At 54.8% G+C, this 17,362-nt stretch overlaps 3 protein-coding genes across 7 annotated transcripts; 2 read left to right on the top strand and 1 right to left on the bottom strand.

Annotated features, from left to right (window-relative positions):
- Nucleotides 1-697: 697 nt before the first annotated feature.
- EFNA1 (ephrin A1) lies at nucleotides 698-6,565 on the top strand. 3 transcript variants are annotated; one of them, XM_055323864.1, is made up of 5 exons: nucleotides 698-902; nucleotides 3,922-4,217; nucleotides 5,318-5,383; nucleotides 5,521-5,571; nucleotides 5,732-6,565. In XM_055323864.1, exons 1-5 carry the CDS (start codon nucleotides 811-813, stop codon nucleotides 5,842-5,844), a joined length of 618 nt encoding a protein of 205 aa, XP_055179839.1. In that variant the 5' UTR covers nucleotides 698-810; the 3' UTR covers nucleotides 5,845-6,565. The 3 variants fall into 3 exon arrangements, 2 of the variants coding, with proteins under 2 accessions (XP_055179839.1, XP_055179838.1); XR_008664238.1 differs by lacking the exon at nucleotides 698-902 and adding an exon at nucleotides 2,682-2,979 and having other exon boundaries at nucleotides 4,336-5,383; nucleotides 5,732-5,763; XM_055323863.1 differs by lacking the exon at nucleotides 698-902 and adding an exon at nucleotides 2,696-2,979.
- Nucleotides 6,566-6,578: 13 nt separating this feature from the next.
- On the top strand, nucleotides 6,579-9,653 carry SLC50A1 (solute carrier family 50 member 1). 3 transcript variants are annotated; one of them, XM_055323867.1, is made up of 6 exons: nucleotides 6,579-7,485; nucleotides 7,763-7,840; nucleotides 7,955-8,078; nucleotides 8,677-8,838; nucleotides 9,071-9,190; nucleotides 9,268-9,653. In XM_055323867.1, the coding sequence occupies exons 1-6, from the start codon at nucleotides 7,406-7,408 to the stop codon at nucleotides 9,367-9,369; spliced, it is 666 nt and encodes a 221-aa protein (XP_055179842.1). In that variant the 5' UTR covers nucleotides 6,579-7,405; the 3' UTR covers nucleotides 9,370-9,653. The 3 variants fall into 3 exon arrangements, with proteins under 3 accessions (XP_055179842.1, XP_055179841.1, XP_055179840.1); XM_055323866.1 differs by having other exon boundaries at nucleotides 8,620-8,838; XM_055323865.1 differs by having other exon boundaries at nucleotides 8,617-8,838.
- Nucleotides 9,654-10,006: 353 nt separating this feature from the next.
- On the bottom strand, nucleotides 10,007-10,623 carry DPM3 (dolichyl-phosphate mannosyltransferase subunit 3, regulatory). The gene is made up of 2 exons (XM_055323872.1): nucleotides 10,537-10,623; nucleotides 10,007-10,358 (listed from the first exon to the last, which is right to left on the bottom strand). The coding sequence occupies exon 2, from the start codon at nucleotides 10,351-10,353 to the stop codon at nucleotides 10,075-10,077; it is 279 nt and encodes a 92-aa protein (XP_055179847.1). The 5' UTR covers nucleotides 10,354-10,358; nucleotides 10,537-10,623; the 3' UTR covers nucleotides 10,007-10,074.
- Between the last annotated feature and the right edge of the window lie 6,739 nt (nucleotides 10,624-17,362).

Raw genomic sequence — 17,362 nt, 5'->3', positions numbered from 1 at the left:
CACGCGTCATTAGCATTAGAAACGGGAGAGACTTTTCTCGGACCCGGGAGCCCGAGTGTCCCTCCCTCTCGCAGGCGATGATGGGCAGAGGCGCCCTTCGCCCCAGCCGCACACGTTTCACACCTGATCACACAGGGTCGCACTTTATTCCCGGCATCGAGACGATGACACAATCTTCCGAACAAAGACAACATTGACAATCTCAACGAAAACAAACAGCCGCGTGTGTGGGGAGGGGCAGCGGAGCGCAGAGTCCGGGAAAGGCGGGTGGGAGGAGGGCGGGAAGGCGGGCGCCGGAGCCCGGGTGTGCGGGGCTGGGGAAAGGTGTGGGCCGGGTAGAGGACCTTGCACCCCGCGCAAGCCGCGCGCGGAGCGGCACGACAGGATCCCGCACCGAGCGTTCGCAGATCTGCACGTGCAGCTGGCTCCCTTGTCCCGCACGCCCCCGAGCCCGGGGCCGCAGAGCCAGCGCCCCGCACCGGCCCATAGGGCCGCGCGCAGACCGAAGGGCAAGCCAACTCGCGGTGCAGGGCACCTCTGTCCCCGCAGACGCTCGCGTCCGGCTCCTCCTCTCCCTCTTCCCCCCTCCTCTCCCTCCCAGCCCCCAAGCGCAGGGGCCGCCGCGCTCCTGGCTGGGCGGTTCTGGGGGCGGGTCCGGGGGCGGGCCGGGCAGCGCTGGCCCCAAAGGCGAAGTCGCCGGGAGGAGGGGCCAGAGCAGTGCGCGGTGCTGCCTGCGCCGCCGAGACAGCCCGCGGGAACCCGACCCCGAGAAGCCCCTCGTCCTCGCCCGGCCCGGCCAGGCTCTGCGCTATGGAGTTCCTCTGGGCCCCGCTCTTGGGTCTGTGCTGCAGTCTGGCCGCTGCTGACCGCCACACCGTCTTCTGGAACAGTTCAAACCCCAAGTAAGCCCCGAGTCTCCTGCGCGCAGCCCGGGCGCCCGGTTGGCACTGCCCACGCCCCGGCCCCCTGCCTGGGTAACTGTGCTGGCCAGCCCCTGACCCGAGTCTTGTGGCAGTGACCAGAGGCGGGAGGGATTCCTAAGGTTTTTTTCCCCCTTTTCTCCCCATAACTGGGAGTACTCCGCCCCTGAGTAGGAACCTGCCCGGGACTACTTGCACAGGGTTATTTCTGCCGCTCCTTCCCATCCCTCTGTTACCCTGAAGTGCGGCACTCTTGCTGAACACTTCAGAGCTCTTGTTCTAGGTCCTTCTACCGCAAAACCCTCTGTGCCTCTTCTTGTGGGTCACCTGGACTTCTGCCCACACGGACAGGTACCCTAATGTGACATCAGGAGTAAGCAGAATGCTCATATTGTAACCCTGGAAGGACCCCTCAGGAGGGACCTGGCCCTTCCGGCTTTAAGCCTATGCATTCTGTGTTTGAGATGACCCTGGAAAGCTCCTCTCCACACACAAGAGATCTTTTGAGGTGGCAGGAGGGAGGTACGTGCTGTGTATAGGTAGGCTGAGGGAGGCACCCGGTTTTGAGATGGGGGGCGCACCTGGGAAAAGTTCAGAAAGAGTAGAAAGGATTAAAAGAGCCACAGAGGGCTCTGGGCAGGAAGGAGTTAACGTCTCCTGGGCAGGTTTAGGGCTGGGAGGCAAATGGTCCTGGGAGGAAGAAGCCCATCGGACCCTTTGTTCTTGCCCTTGAGTCTTCAGAACTTAAGGGAACAATATTTGTGGGAAAACGGGAGAAGGATGTGTAGGGGGTGGTAGGGCGGGGCAGGGAGAGAAGGGCTGGGCAGTGGGGTCAGGAAAAACACTTCACTCCACTTGGCCACCCTCAGCCCAGAACGCCTGACCCCCCCTCCCCTTGAGGAATTCCTTGAAGCAGCTTCCTCTGACCCAGTGGCAACACGGCCCGGTGAGGGTCTGTGGGCTGGGGCTGGGAGAGAGGGAGCAGCCAGCTGCTAACTCCGGAGGGCAATGCCCTCTTGCCCCCTGGCCACGGGGGCAGCCCGGGCAGCACCCCCTCCCTCCTTGCTTCCCGCTCCAACCTCGTAGTGGGAGAGAGCGAAGTCCTGTTATTGCCCATGCCAGGTGCGGGGGGGGGGGGGCAGGAAACCGTGAGGAGGGAGGGGGGAGCCCTTTCCGTTCCCAAGCTCCCAGATTTCCTCTCTTTCAGGAAGGAGCCTCTTCCTTGCTCCCCCTCCCCGCCTTCCCTGACGCCGCCGCTGCCCCCTTTTCCCAGACGGAGGGCCAGAGTCAAAGGAGCGCTAAGTGGAACAGATTGTCCTGGGGGGAGGGGGGCAGGTCAATGGGTGCCCCCACCCAGCACAAATTCTGCCTTGTCCATCTGGCTGCACGTGCGCACCCCCCTCCCCCCACCCAGAACGGGAGAGAAGCCGGCCAGAGGGCAGTGTACAGGCGGCCAGGCCGGGCCAGCTTGCAGGCCCCGAAGAGGCGGTGATGAGCTGGGTAGGGGTGAGGCCGGCCAGGGTGACTCAGGCCGTGGGCCCCGGCGCGGATCTCCAGCCCGGGGCGGGGGGGCTGCCGGGAGGTGGGCGCTGGCCTCCACGCCCCGCCCCATCCCCGCCGCCCGCGCAGACCTGCCCGAGCCCCAGGCCTGAGGACAGTGCCCGGGGCAAGTCCTGGCCCCGGGGGACCCGGGACCCCTCCACAGTGGACCGAGCTCTCCGGAGCGCCGGGGCGGGCGGTAGAGGTGGGTGAGGAATGAGTCAGTGCCCGTCACGGGAACCGGGGAAAGACGCCAGGCCCAGAGCTGAAATACCTGTTCTGAAATGGCTTCTATGTTTATCTCTCCAGAGAGGAATTTTAAAAGCCTCTCCCTCGGTCGCGCGCTCCTCCCCCCCACTCCCCCGCCCGGTGGGGGAGGGGGAGGGGTGGCTTGCTGCGCGCTGGCACGCGGCCCCGCAGCCGGGCTGCTGGGGCCGGAGGTGCCCACCCTGGAGGCCTCCCGTCCGAACTCCTGCCCTCCCCCCGCCCGTGCCCTTGCTCGTGCTCCGGTTGGCAGCAGGTTGGCAGCCGACCCTGCAGAGTCTCGCGGGCGGAGCTGGGGGAATTCAGAGTAGCAGGGCAGCCGAGCAGCGGGGAGGGAGACACCTCCCCCGCCGGGACCCCGCCGCACCCGGCTGAAGCCAGGTGTCGGGGCCCGCCAGGCTGGAGCCCTAGGGGCCCCGGGGGCAGGGCTGGGAGAGAGAGCCGGCTGCCCGGGGCGGCGGGGCTGGGAGGCAGCCTCCCAGAGAAGCCGGGCGGTGCTGGAGCTCCGCGCTTGGAGGGGAAAGTGTGGCTTGGGAGGCGAAGGGGCTGGGAGTTTTGGGGTACTTTGAGAGGCGGACACAGGTGTGAGCTACAACTGCGGAAGCTTGGTGGTGGGGGGGGGTTTGCTGTAAGTGGGCCGAAAGTGTCTGTAGGCCTGGTGTGCTGGGGGCAGGAGTGAAGCTGACCGGTGGACTGCGCTCGCTCGGGGAGTCTCCCGGGTGAGGCCAAGAGGAGTGAGGGACCGGGAACCGCAGGTGTGCTGGGGGCTGAGGCAGAGAGAAGGGTTTCCTCAGCCCTGATGGGAGGGTCTCAGCCCCAGGGCTAACAGCCTTTAAGGGAGCACCTGTGAGAACAGATTTGGGGAGATACTTCCTGTAGAAGAGCAGGATGAGTGAGCTATGACAGTCATTTGCCCTTCCTTGGGTAAATATCTGGGAAGTGCTTTGGTACCTGAAGGATCCTAAAGTGGATGCTATGTAGAGGATGAACAAGAGGTAGTGATGGTAGAAAGCCTGTTTGATGATGGTGTAAAGATATTGAAGAGGTCAAGAGCAGTAAACATTGGGAGTTGGGCTTCTTGAAAAATCTTTGTAGGGTTCCCATGTGAAATGTGAGGGGCCAACTAAACATTTGGAGGCTCACAGCCCTGGCCTGGCTTCCAAATGACCACTTGCTTTCTCCTGCTCTTCGTGCACAGGTTCCGGAATGAGGACTACACGGTACATGTGCGGCTGAATGACTACCTGGACATCATCTGTCCACATTACGAGGATGATGCTGTGGCGGATACTGCCATGGAGCGGTACACCCTATACCTGGTGGAGCATGAGCAGTACCAGCTGTGCCAACCCCAATCCAAGGACCAAGTCCGCTGGCAATGCAACCAGCCCAGTGCCAGGCATGGCCCGGAGAAGCTATCTGAGAAATTCCAGCGCTTCACGCCCTTCACCCTGGGCAAGGAGTTCAAAGAGGGACACAGCTACTACTATATCTGTGAGTCCTCAGGGCACGCACACATGCCATAGAGGGACACGGCCAGTATGATGCCTGCGCTCAGAGCTGCACACAGCCCCTTCCAATCCTGAATTGTTTTCATTCATTCACATTACAGGCATGGAGTCAGCTGCTGCTGCGTACTGGGGACTCTGCTTGGCAGAACAGGCACAGAGATGAACAAACATGATAGCGTCCCTATCCCCTAGGAAGCTGGAAAGCGACATACAGAGGAGACTGACCATTAGAACAGTTGTGATATGAAGATGTGGACCGAGGGGCCTTGGGGAAAATGACTTGGGTACCTGCCAGGCTCAGGAGGCTCAGAGAAGCATTCCTGGGGAATATGGCCCAAGAGCTTAGGACAAGCAGAAGGGTTGGCCAGGCACAAGGAGACATGTGCAAAGGGGAGCATGATATCTTCAGGGAACTCCATATGGATTCAAACTATGGCAGGAGTGATGCTGGAAGTGGGGAGAGGTGGACTGAGCAGATCATGGGGGCCTAGAAAGTGCTAAGGAGTTAGGACTTTGTCCCAAGGGCACTGGGGAGGCACTGGTGGCTTCATGAGTTGGAAAATCAGCTTGTCAGTGGAGCCTAGGCAGGGGGAGCAGAGTAGGAAGGCCCCAGCCTACTTCAGGCTGTGAGGAGGAAAGGACGGACTGTAGCAAGAGGACATGGTCTGTGTGTTTCTTAGTGCTATCTCCAAAGCCAAGGGTCATGGCAAAGAATGGAAGGTTGAGCATGAGGCAGAGAGCTGGCCAACAGGGACGCCTGGGTGGCTCAGCAGTAGAGCGTCTGTCTGCCTTTGGCTCAGGGTTGTGATCCCAGAGTCCCGGGATCGAGTCCTGTGTCAGGCTTCCTGCATGGAGCCTGCTTCTCCCTCTGCCTGTGTCTCTGCCTCTCTGTATCTCTCATGAGTAAATAAGTAAAATATTTTAAAAAATAAAAAGAAAGCAGGCCATCAACAAGGAAGGTGAGAATCACAGATGAGTGGGAAGAGAGTGCCTCAAATGAACAAGGCCTGAAAAAGGAGAGCAGGAGGTGTTTGCCACCTGTATTTTCTTCCTCCCTTGACACTCTGCGGGTTTATCTTACAGCCAAACCCATCCACCATCAGGAAGACCGGTGCTTGAAGTTGAAGGTGACAGTCAGTGGCAAAATCAGTGAGTGTCAGAGTCTTGTGGGCCTCCCTCCTCCGTCTCGCTGCTGGGCCTGTGCAAGTGATTTCGGGTGGCAGGGAGGTCCCACCCATCTGCCTCCCCAGTACTGTACCTGATCTGCTACCACTCTTGCCTTTCAGCTCACAGTCCTCAGGCCCATGCCAATCCACAAGAGAAGAGACTTCTGGCAGGTAGGTAGACTGAGCAAATTGGGCCTGAAGTCTGCTTAAAGAGGTTGGGTACAGAAGGTGGCTTCTGCACAGGCAGGGGCTGGGGAAACCTCATAGAGCTGACGGCCAGTGCCAGCAGTAGGGCCACTCACCTTGGGGGCTTTGCCCTCTCATCTTGCAGATGACCCAGAGATACAGGTTCTACATAGCATCGGTCACAGTGCTGCTCCCCGCCTCTTCCCCGTCGCCTGGGTGGTGCTGCTCCTGCCATTCCTGCTGCTGCAGACCCCATGAAGGCAGAGGCCACATCTAGCCTATGGATTGGAATGGGGCTGAGGAGCCCTGGCAGAGGCATCCTCACCTGTCCTGGGAACCATTCCCACCACATGCACAAGCTGCCATTCAGCAGCCTCAAAATGGGTCAGTATTAAGGGTTTCAACCCAAAGGAGGTCAACGAGCCTGTCAGTGCCAACCCTGCCTCCACCCTGAGGGACGGACAAAGAAGTGGAGACCGTCCTTTCCCTACCATTCCTGCCCTTAAGCCAAAGAAACAAGCTGTGCAGACGTGGCCTCTTAAGACCAGCACTGTGGGAATCAAGCTGGAAGGGGCCTGGGGTCATGAAGATGGACACTGAGTTTGGCAAAGATGCCCCTCCAAAGAGAGGCAGGATGCCCAGATGAACTGACCGAAGGAAAAGCATGAGACTGTTTCATGCTTGGGAGGCAGAGACAGGAGAGGCAGCATGCTTGGGCTGATCCAGCATCTCTCCCAAGGCTTCTAGAAGTCTTTGGAGCTGCCATGGAGAGGTTTGTAACCAGGCACTGGCATCCTGTCCCATCTGGGGACTGCACTCCCCAGAGCTGTGCCAGCAGGGGGGCTGTGCCACCCTGTGCCTAGAGTGTAGCTGTCAGGGCAGGGCCCACGTGTACAGGATCTGTATATAAACTTGATGTGTATCTGTGTTGATTTCTACAACTGGAGTTTTTTTATACTAAATAAATAAATAAATAAAGCCATGTGTTTCTTTATTTGGACCTGCTTGTCTGCCCTCACCCCACCTCCACCCTCATTTATGACCACTGAGTCCTTACCAGGTAACAACTGGGTTTAAATTTTGTTCCTTCCCTCTGAAAAGAATACATGCCCCTCCCCAGCGCCAAAGGGCAGGGTGTTTCCTCCTCTGTGCGCCAGGCAGCAGTCTTGGGAGCTCTAGGCTGCAGCCCACCCTGGAAGCCTCTACCCCCACACCCCTCCCGCACTGGGCTGCTGTTGGAGGGGTCCGGGGAACAGCAGCTGAGGCGTGGCCTGCTCCCACAGCCCCAGCCGCAGGGGAAGTTCCCAGCAGCCTAGTCGGGCAGACTAGGGGTCAGAGGCTGGCGCTCCAGCAGACTGGCCAAGGCACACAGCAGCATGGCTGAAAGCCCCGGCAAGAGGCTTCAGACCGGGGAGCCTCAAAGCCTGGGCAGGGGAGCCGTGGTCCGGGGCTCCTGGCCGCAAAGGTTCAGCAAGCTTTGCTTTGTGGGCGGCCACGTCGGTCACGGGCAAGAGACTGGAGGCTGGGGTCCGAGTGAGCCAAGGGGTAAGCAGAGCGTTGAGGGGCGGCGGGGACCCGGCAGGTCCGCGGAGCCGGGACGAGGTACCAGCTGAGACCCGGAAGGAAACATCCGACCCGGGCTTCGGCGCGCGTGAGGACCTGCAGGGGCGGGGCATGGTTCCGGCTGGACGTCCGTGTGGGCGGGGCTGCGGGCCCATTTCCGGCGGACGGCGGCGCGCGGGGGCGGAGCTCCGCCGGGGCGGGCTCCGGGCCAGCTAGTTGACGCCGGCGGGCAGCTCGGGATCCGACCCCGGGGGAGATGGAGCCGGGCGGCGTGGCTGACTCACTCCTTTCCGGGGCTTGCGTGCTCTTCACCCTCGCCATGTACTCCACCGGCCTGTGAGAGTGCGGCTGGGCTAGGCGGGGGCAGGCGCTGGAAGTCAGGAAGGGAGAGGGGACATGGACGTGGGCGCAGCCCCAGGCTGCGTCCGAAACCTGGGTCAAAGTGGATTCGGGTCGAGGGAGCCGGGGCACCTGAGGGAGAGGCCAGAGAGACGGGGCGGGGCCGAGACCTGCAGTTGTCCGGGGACGACCACAGGTGTCGGGGATCTCGACTCCCCAGCAGCCCGCTTCTCTCTTCCCATCTCTCACCTCTACTTTCGGGGCTCCATTACAGCTCGGACCTCAGGCACATGCGGATGACCCGGAGCGTGGACAATGTCCAGTTCCTGCCCTTTCTCACTACGGACATCAAGTGAGACGGGCGTCTGCGGCGGGAGAAGTTGAGGGAGGTGGGGATTGGTGGGAGGAGGAACGCCGGGTCCCCCTCCCATCCCCGTCCCGAATGACCGTCTTGTCCACTCTGCAGCAACCTGAGTTGGCTGAGTTACGGGGCCTTGAAGGGTGACGGGATCCTGATCTTCGTGAACGCCACGGGTGCTGTGCTTCAGACGCTGTATATCTTGGTGTATGTGCACTACTGCCCTCGGAAGGTAGCGGCCCTCCCTGGGACCCACCTCTGTGCTGCACACCCTGCCTTGCTGGCAGAGTAAACACTGCTTCCTAGAAGATGACAGGCTGGCACTGCCACCCTTTCCTGGAAGGCCCCTCCAGTCTGCGGTCTTGCAGTCGTCCTTCCTCCGTGAAGCCAGCCTCTGGGACTCACACACTGAGCAATCCCCCACCCCCACCCTGGCTATCTCTGGCAAGCTGGTAGTTCTACTCAGCCCCATGGTGCCTTGTTGCCCAACAAGCTGAGGGGAGCGGGCTTTTGTCTCTGAGAGTTCCTTCAGAGTCAGGACTGGGAAAAGAGTTGATTAGCTCTGCTTCCCCAATCACACCAGCATTTATTAGGTTCCTACTGTGTATACCAAGTTCACACCAATACAAGCCTTCTCTTCTAGAAACCTCCAGTGCTGGGGGTGGGGGGATCAGACATGGGTTTGTTACTGGTGGGGAGGAGGCTGGAGGCTTACCGAAGGTTACCTCCCCCACTGGAGCAGGAGAGAGGGCAGGATGAACTATTTCCAGCAGGGCCATCAGAGAGGACTCCTGGGACACCTAAAAGAAAGGTTCCTCTCTCCTCTGCAGCGGCCGGTGCTCCTTCAGACTGCAACCCTGGTGGGGGTCCTTCTCCTAGGTTTTGGCTACTTTTGGCTCCTGGTGCCCAACCTGGAGACCCAGCTTCAGCAGCTGGGCCTCTTCTGCAGTGGCTTCACCATCAGTATGTACCTCTCACCACTGGCTGACTTGGTGAGTGGGGGCTGTGCAGGGAAGTGGGGGAGATAAGAAGGGTCAGGGTCCCATAGCCAGAGACTGTAGCCTACATTCCAAAGGAAGGAAGATCCTGGAAGACAGGCAGTAGAAGTAGGTGACTGGGAGACAAGGGGGAGAGGATGTTTGATCTTTTTTTCTGAGGAATTTCTCAGACAAATGGGAACTTTATGATGTGTCTGGGATAGCAGTCTTTCATCCTTTTCCCTAGGCCAAGATCATTCAGACGAAATCAACCCAGCGTCTCTCATTCCCACTCACCATTGCCACCCTCCTCACCTCTGCCTCCTGGACCCTCTATGGGTTTCAGCTGGGCGATCCCTACATCATGGTAAGCTGAGCAGAAGGATGGGCAATAGGTGTGAAAGGTGGAAAATCCTCTCCTCATGGCAGCCCTTGTGACTTCAGGTGCCCAACCTACCAGGGATCCTCACCAGCCTTGTTCGCCTCTGGCTTTTCTGGAAGTACTCGCAGGGGCCAGACAGAAACTATCAGCTCCTGCAAACCTGAGACAGTTCACCTGCCCACTGCTCATCTTCATGCCAACCTGCTACCAAAGAGAGCTCTGTGTCTCAGCAGTCTGCTGACCAGCTCCATGAGTGCAGTGGGTTGTGGGAAAGAAAAACTAACAACTAACACTGAGACTCGAGGGACCAAAGAAAGTGTTTTGCTTGGAAGATTGGCTGAGACTTGGGAAATGAATCACTTATTTTTTATAGATTATATTTTTTAATTGTGGAGGTTGGGGTGAAATCTTCAGAGTGTGCCTTAAAATAAATTGTTGCCTACCCCTGCCCATCAAAGCTCAATCTCTTTTTGGTGATTTTCAACCTGCCTGGTTTGGTGAAGGGCAGAGGTCCACGGTCCCACCCACAGCTGGTCTTGGCCTGCTAGGTTGGCTCCTAAGAGGTATCTGAAGGAACCACGAACTTGGTGGAGGCCTTAGAACAGAGCCTGGGTGTTGGGAAGAAGAGAAGCTGAGAAGTACTTCCAGACACGGTTAACAGGACCAAGAAAGGGAAATGACACTTCTATCAGAGATCTTAAGAAGGGGTCTTTGCCTCCTTTGGAGCAAAGAGGAGGAGGGACCCACAGCTGGTACACGGAACCCCCAAGTCCTCGTTGTCTATGCTCCAACTAAACAATGTTAGAAAATAAACTTCTCTTTAATGGGCCGCGAGAGGAAAGGCTGTCGGGTAGGAATGGGCTGGGGTGTCAGAAGCGCATCCCCCTGCGGGCTAAGTCGGCGCGGGCCTCCTGGATCTGGCTCTGCAGCTCGCGGGCGGCGTCCTCACAGTCGTGAAAAGTGGCCACGCGGTAGCCCACCGTGCCCAGGGCATAGCAGCCGGCGGACACTAGCAAGTAGGCCGGGAGTGGCCACAGTACCTCCCGGCATGGCGAGGGCAGCTCCAGGCCCAGGGCCCCCGTGGTCAGGGCCGCCCAGGTGGAGCCCAGGAGCGCCAGTCCCCAAAGCCACTGCGCTAACTTCGTCATGAGCACTGCGGGGAGAGGAAGCAGAGCTCGCGGTCCCGTCCGTCCCGCGGCCCCCTCCACCTGTCCCCGTCACCCACCCTCCGAATCACCTGCCCGCGGGGCCGCTCCGCCGCGGTTCTCGCCCAGGTCGCCCCCCACCCCACCCCACCCTACCCCCGATATCGGCCCTCAAGCCGCACTCACCTTCGCCCGCGTCTCCCTAGCCCGGCGCGGCTCCTACGTCAGCGTCCGGAAGGCCTCTCGGCTCGCGCAGCCTTCTGTGAGTTGTAGTTCTCGCGGCGGCGCCTCTCGCTAGGCCTCTGCGCGGCATTCTGGGAGTTGTAGTCCTTTCTACCTCTGCCTGGCCTTTTGGAAGTTGTAGTCCTCGCGGTGGTCCTCTGGGAATAGGGGGCCTCTGAGTCCCCAGGGACTTCGGTGCCGCTTCTGTCCCTCAGGACCCCGCTCCACGGTGGCTGACGTCCTTCTGAGAACACTGTCAAACTTCTTTGTTTTTAAACTTTTTTTTTTTTATTTATTTATGATAGTCACAGAGAGAGAGAGGCAGAGACACAGGCAGAGGGAGAAGCAGGCTCCAGGCACCGGAAGCCCGACGTGGGATTCGATCCCGGGTCTCCAGGATCACGCCCCGGGCCAAAGGCAGGCGCCAAACCGCTGCGCCACCCAGGGATCCCAACACTGTCAAACTTTGCAAGAAGATGGGAATGTCACTAGTTCTCCCTAAACTTGACTCACGTATTCCTCGGGAGCTGTTCCATCCAAGGTAGTAGGTTGTCTTTAATACTTAGACGCAGGAGTTCACTGCCCTGGCGTCCTGAGGAACAGGGGCTCTAGCCGGAGGTCTTGGAGAAAAGTGTGGAGCCCCAGAATTACCCGATGGGTTCGAGCTATTGAGAGGTTTAGGGACGAATTCATGGCAGGTACATAGGAAACTACGTGAAAGAGAAGGCCGGGGGCACAGGTGCAGGCAGGTGAGGCTTACAGGCCTCAGGGGACAGGTGCAGGTCGGGTGTACACGCCGCGGAGTCTTGACAGGTTCAAGCCAAGCACAGGTGTAAGGGCAGACATCAGCAAACCTGGGCTGAGAAGGGGACTGGGGTCCACTTTGTAACCACAACATCAGGATAATTAATTTTAGGGAATTATGTAATAGATAACTACATAATTAAGATACAGGTAGAGTGCTGTGTCCAGATGCCCCCGTTTGAAGCTTTGCAGGGAGGTTGGAATTTGAGGCTGCCTCTCTGTGTGGACATGATGCACCTGGTTCAGACCTCTAGGCCACAGTGGGACGTCCCATTCTCACCCATTGGTTTCAAATCGCAAAGTCAGTACCTACAGGATATTAGAGAGTGAAGTTTCTCAGTCTCATGTCCTTGATGTTAATTAACAAAAGCAATTTTTACAGATTCACAGAGTCTTAGTAGGGACATGACATAACTCCGCTCTGAAGACTATTTTCACAGCCTTAGTAATGTAAGCACTGAGTATAGAGTTAAGTAAACATTATGATGTACTTGAATGCATGGGGGGGGTACTGAGGAGGGTCATGAATTGAAAGAACCATATCCTCATCTTCTAAAATGGAAGAAAAGAAAAAAAATAAAAATAAAAATAAAATGGAAGAAAAGAAATAATAGGACTATGTTACTAAGAAATACGAGGTGTCCCGAAGAAAGCCAAGAAGCCCAGGAGTGCCATCTAGAGCAGCACATATGGAGGTAGGAGAACTAGAACAGGGGACTGGTATTTTTCATTAAGTTCCTTATAAAACTAATTGGCTTTTTAAACTATGCAAATTCCTTTGTTAAGGTAAAAATTAAGACAAAATAAAAACATTTTTATTTTTTTAAGATTTTATTTATTTATTCATGAGAGACACAGAGAGAGAGAGGCAGAGGGAGAAGCAGGCTCCATGTAGGGAGCCCAATGTGGAACTCCATCCCAGGACTCCAGGACCACACCCTGGGCTGCAGGCGCTAATCCCCTGAGCCACCCAGTCATCCCTAAAGACATTTTTAGAAATTTGCTATATGAGGGGCACCTGGGTGGCTCACTTGGTTGAGCATCCAACTTTTTTTTTTTAAGATTTTATTTATTTATTCACAAGAGACACGGAGACATAGGCAGAGGGAGGAGAAGCAGGCTCCATGCAGAGAGCCAGATGTGGGACTCAATCCCAAGATTCTGGGATCACGCCCTGAGACAAAGGCAGACGCTCAAAAAAAAAAAAAAAAAAAAAAAAAAAAAAGGCAGACGCTCAACCACTGAGCCACCCAGGCGTCCTGAGCATCCAACTCGATCTTAGCTCAGGTCTTGAGTTGAAGGATCATGAGTTGAAGCCCCACAATGGCATGGAGACTAATTTTTTTAAATTTGCTATATGAACTTCAAAGCCCCACTCCACTCACTTCCCCATTCTGTCTAAAACCCTATTGGTGGGATCCCTGGGTGGCGCAGCGGTTTGGCGCCTGCCTTTGGCCCAGGGCGCGATCCTGGAGACCCCGGATCGAGTCCCACGTCGGGCTCCCGGTGCATGGAGCCTGCTTCTCCCTCTGCCTATGTCTCTGCCTCTCTCTCTCTCTCTCTCTCTCTCTCTCATAAATAAATAAATAAATAAATAAATAAATAAATAAATAAATAAATAAAAATTATAAAAAAAATAAAATAAAAAATAAAACCCTATTGGTTGCTCATGCAAGACCTCACTGGTCATAGTGACTTCCAGCACAGTTCAAGGGTTCAGTATCAGCTTTGTAGATCCAGAAATTCTATTTGTTCACCCAAAGAAGACCAGGCCCTGAAAGATTGCCACTCCCCAGAACAGTTTTGGGGGAAGAACATGAGAAGGGGCTTGCCCTACAACACATAATAAAATAAATTATATATTTATTTTTACTTTCCCTACAGCTCATAATATAATAAATTATGTATTTATTATATTTTATGTGCCCCATAATATATAATAAATTATGTATTTATTGTGATTATTATCTATCTTATGTGTCCTACAACACATAAGATAATAAATTATAACATAATAATAATCAGCCCTTCATTGAAGGGCTGTGATGTGTCGTGCCCTATGGGACATTGTCATGTTTAATTTTCACAGCATGCTGCAGTAGGTACTTTTATATTGCCATGTATAAATGAGGAAGCTAGAACAGATGGTAAATGATAAGTAACTTGCCCAAGGTCCTGCAGATAGTGAGCAGCAGAGCTGTGCCATCCAACTTGAAGCTCAGTGCTTAATAATTTCACCCTTCCCATCCTGGTACTTGGTCCTGAATGGGGCAGGGAGGGATCATCATGGCAGCTGACATTCACTGATTCAATGAGCACTTTCTGTGCATTATCTCATTCAATCTTCCACAGCCACCATACGATGCGGGTACTATTATCTCCACTTCACGAATGAGAGCACTGAGGCAAACGTCACAAACTGTGACTTCTGAGCTTGCAAACACTGCCACTCCAGTATAGCACTTCTCTCCCTAGATCAATGAAACAGAATAAAAACTAAGGAAATAGATTAAAAATATACCAATTTTGGGACGCCTGGGTGGCTCAGCAGTTGAACGTCTGCCTTTGGCTCTGGATGTGATCCCGGGGTTGGGGGATCGGGTCCCACATTGGGCTCCCTGCATGGAGCCTGCTTCTCCCTCTGCCTGTGTCTCTGTCTCTCTGTCTCTCCTGAATAAATGAATTTTAAAAATCTTTAAAAAAACATACCGGGGACACCTGGGTGGCTCAGCAGTTGAGCGTCTGCCTTTGGCCTGGGGCGTGATCCTGGAGACCCAGGATCGAGTCCCACATCAGGCTCCCTGCATGAAGCCTGCTTCTCCCTCTGCCTATGTCTCTGCCTGCCTCTCTCTGTCTCTCATAAATAAATAAATAAAATCTTTAGAAAAAAAAAATACCGGGACACCTGAGTGGCTCAACAGATAAAGTGCCTGCCTTCAGCCCAGGGTGTGATCCTGGAGTCCCAGGATCAAGTCCAGCATCAGGCTTTCTGCACGGAGCCTGCTTCTTCCTCTGCCTGTTTCTCTGCCTCCCTCTCTCTCTGTCTGTGTCTCTCATGAATGAATAAATAAAATATTAAAAAAAATAAAACAAAAATAAAAAAAATACCAATTTAGCATATGATAGAGATGGCAACTCAAGCAAATAAGAGAAGATGGATGATTTAAAAACCATTTGCAGGGACTCCTGGGTGGCTCAGCGGTTGAGCGTCTGCCTTCAGCTCAGGGCGTGATCCTGGTCCAGGGATCGAGTCCCACATTGGGCTCTCTGTGTAGAGCCTGATTCTCCCTATGTGTATGTCTCTGCCTCTCTCTGTGTCTCTCATGAATAAATCAATAAAATCTTTTTTAAAAAAAGTTTGGGATTTTAGGGGCGCCTGGGTGGCTCAGTTGGTTAAGCATCTGACTCTTGATCTCAGTTCAGATCCTGATCTCAGGGTCATGAATTCAAGCCTCAAGCTGGGCTCCATGCTGGGTGTGGAGACTATTAAAAAAAAAGTTTGGGGGTTCCCTGGGTGGCTCAGCAGTTTAGCTCCTGCCTTCAGCCCAGGATGTGATCCTGGAGACTTGGGATCGAGTCCCACGTCGGGCTCCCTGCATGGAGCCTGCTTCTCCCTCTGCCTGTGTCTCTGCCTCTCTCTCTCTGTCTCTCATGAATAAATAAATATTTTTTTAAAAAATGGGGGATTTTAGAGCCTTGTTATCCCGAGGTTGGGTCCCTGCTCTTACTATTCCTTAGCTGTATGACCTTGGGCAAATAACATAACCTTCCTGAGCCTCAATTTCCCCATCTAAATACTGGAGCCAGTCATTGGTCCTCCCCCCAGGTTGCCATAGAGATGGAAGGAGAGAATGTAGGTACGATGCTTACAACAATATGCAGCCCGTGGTAAGCATGCACTGGGCGTTGGTCCCTCTAGTTACGAATAGTTATCATCACTCACCTTCCCAGCCTACCTAGCATCTTCTGGGATAAATTACTTCTATGGATGGCTCTGCTCCTGCTTGCTGGTGGGGGGGGGGGGGGGTGCGGATTTCAGCTTTTGCAAGCTTTGGTGTCAGAGAAAGAAAATCCAGACCTGGGTGGCCTCATTCAACAGGGCTTTGAAGACAGGGGGATGGGCAAAACCAGACATGGCATGGATGAGGGCTTGGCTTCTGGGGCCAGGCTCCACAGATACCCTGAAGCCTCCCTTGCTGGAACAAGGCATGAGAGCTGTTCAGGTAGGGGAGGGGAGGGATGCAGGGCCCTGGGACCCTCCACAAAGGTGCAGATGCAAGAGTTCTCGGGGAGTAATTAACATCCATGGCTGACTCTGGGACAGATGGGCCGATGGCTTCGGGAGTGGGGAGAGTAGCTAGAGAGGAGGCTGGAAAAGCAGGCCACGGCCAGGCGACTAGAGGACCCTTAAGAGTATCTGTGTGTGGGGGGGGGGGGGGTGGCACCTGGGTGGCTGAGTGGTTGAGCATCTGCCTTTGGCTCAGGTCATGATTCTGGGGTCCTGGGATCGAGTCCTGCTTTGGGCTCCCTGAAGGGGAACCTGCTTCTCCCTCTGCCTGTCTCTGCTTCTCTGTGTCTCTCATGAATAAATAAAAATAAAATCTTAAAAAAAAGAGTATCTGTGTGTGTTGTAGGTTGTTGGCTCCTGAGGTCAGTGGTGACCCTGGGTGTGCCTGTGTCTGCTGTCAGGCACCCACCCAAGCTTTCCGGGTGCCCACGGGTGCCAAGGTGATTACTGGGTCCTTGGGGAAGGTCCTAGTTAGTCAGGTTGTGTTGCCTCCATCCCTGTCCTAAGGGGCCCCCACCGTCTGCAGAGGCAACAGGACAGACACACATATAATTAACAACACACCCAATATCACCTGCAGGGTGAGGGGACAGGGTAGATCCGAGACAGAGCTTCTGCTCTGAGGAGGGGCTGGGTGCAGCAGGGTTTCCCAGAGAAGGTGGTCAGCTGGAGAAGGTGCTAGCCTGAGGGAGGAGGCCCCAGGCCACGGGGCTGGCAGCAGACAGAAGTCCTTGGTTGATTCTGGGGATTCAGCAATTTGGAACTGAAGCAGAGAGGATGGTGAAGAGCTCAAAACGTGACAATGGAAAACAAAAAACAAAAAAAAAACCGTGACAATGGTGTGTCACTGCAAGAAGTTTGAGCATATTTAACAAATGTGTATCAAGTACCTCTCAAGTCCTATTCCGGTGAACAAACCAGACAAATTCCCTGCTTTCAATGAAGCATTCAGTGAAAACAGATAAATTTCCTGCTTCAGTGAAGTAAGTGGTGGGAGACAGACAAGAAACAAATATATATTTAATGAATCAAGTAATGAGCAGCCCTGGGAAGAGAATGAGAGCCAGGGAAGGGGCAGGAGGGTGACAGAGGGCACTGTGTCACACAGCGTGGTCAGGAAGGTCACTCTTAGAGAGGTGGCTGCATGGAAACCTGAATGCCAGTGGAGGCCAGTGTCCAGACCTCAAGGAGCTGTGGAGGCTATGGAGGCTGCAGAGGCTGCAGAGGCCAGGCTGGGAGGTGGGAAGGAGGTGGGGCCAGAGCCTGTGTGGGAACCGCATCAGCTCAGCAACATTGTGGCACCAGTGGGTCTGAAGTTCAGTAGCAGCCCTGCCTTCGCTTATCAAATTGGTTTTGTTTTTGTGTGTGTGTGTGTGTGTGTGTGTGTTTTAATTTTTAAATAATCTCTACACCCAGGAATGCCTAGGTGGCTCGGTGGTTAAACGTCTAGTTCTTATTTATTTTATTTTATTTTATTTTATTTTATTTATTTTATTTTATTTTATTATTTTATTTTATTTTATTTTATTTTATTTTATTTATTTATTTTATTTTATTTATTTTTTTTAGTGTCTAGTTCTCAGAGAAGAGCTACTCACAGGCCTGGGGTCTGAGCAGCCAGGGCCTCAAACACACCCCAAGCGCAGCCATCCCCCCACTGCCTCTGACAGAACCAAGAGAGGGAACACACCACACAAG

This window comes from Nyctereutes procyonoides, unplaced genomic scaffold (genome assembly GCF_905146905.1).
Source record: "Nyctereutes procyonoides isolate TBG_1078 unplaced genomic scaffold, NYPRO_anot_genome, whole genome shotgun sequence".
Classification (NCBI taxonomy): Eukaryota; Metazoa; Chordata; class Mammalia; order Carnivora; family Canidae; genus Nyctereutes; species Nyctereutes procyonoides.
Note: the sequence above shows the minus strand (reverse complement) of the source record. Positions and strands in the feature narration are given on the sequence as shown.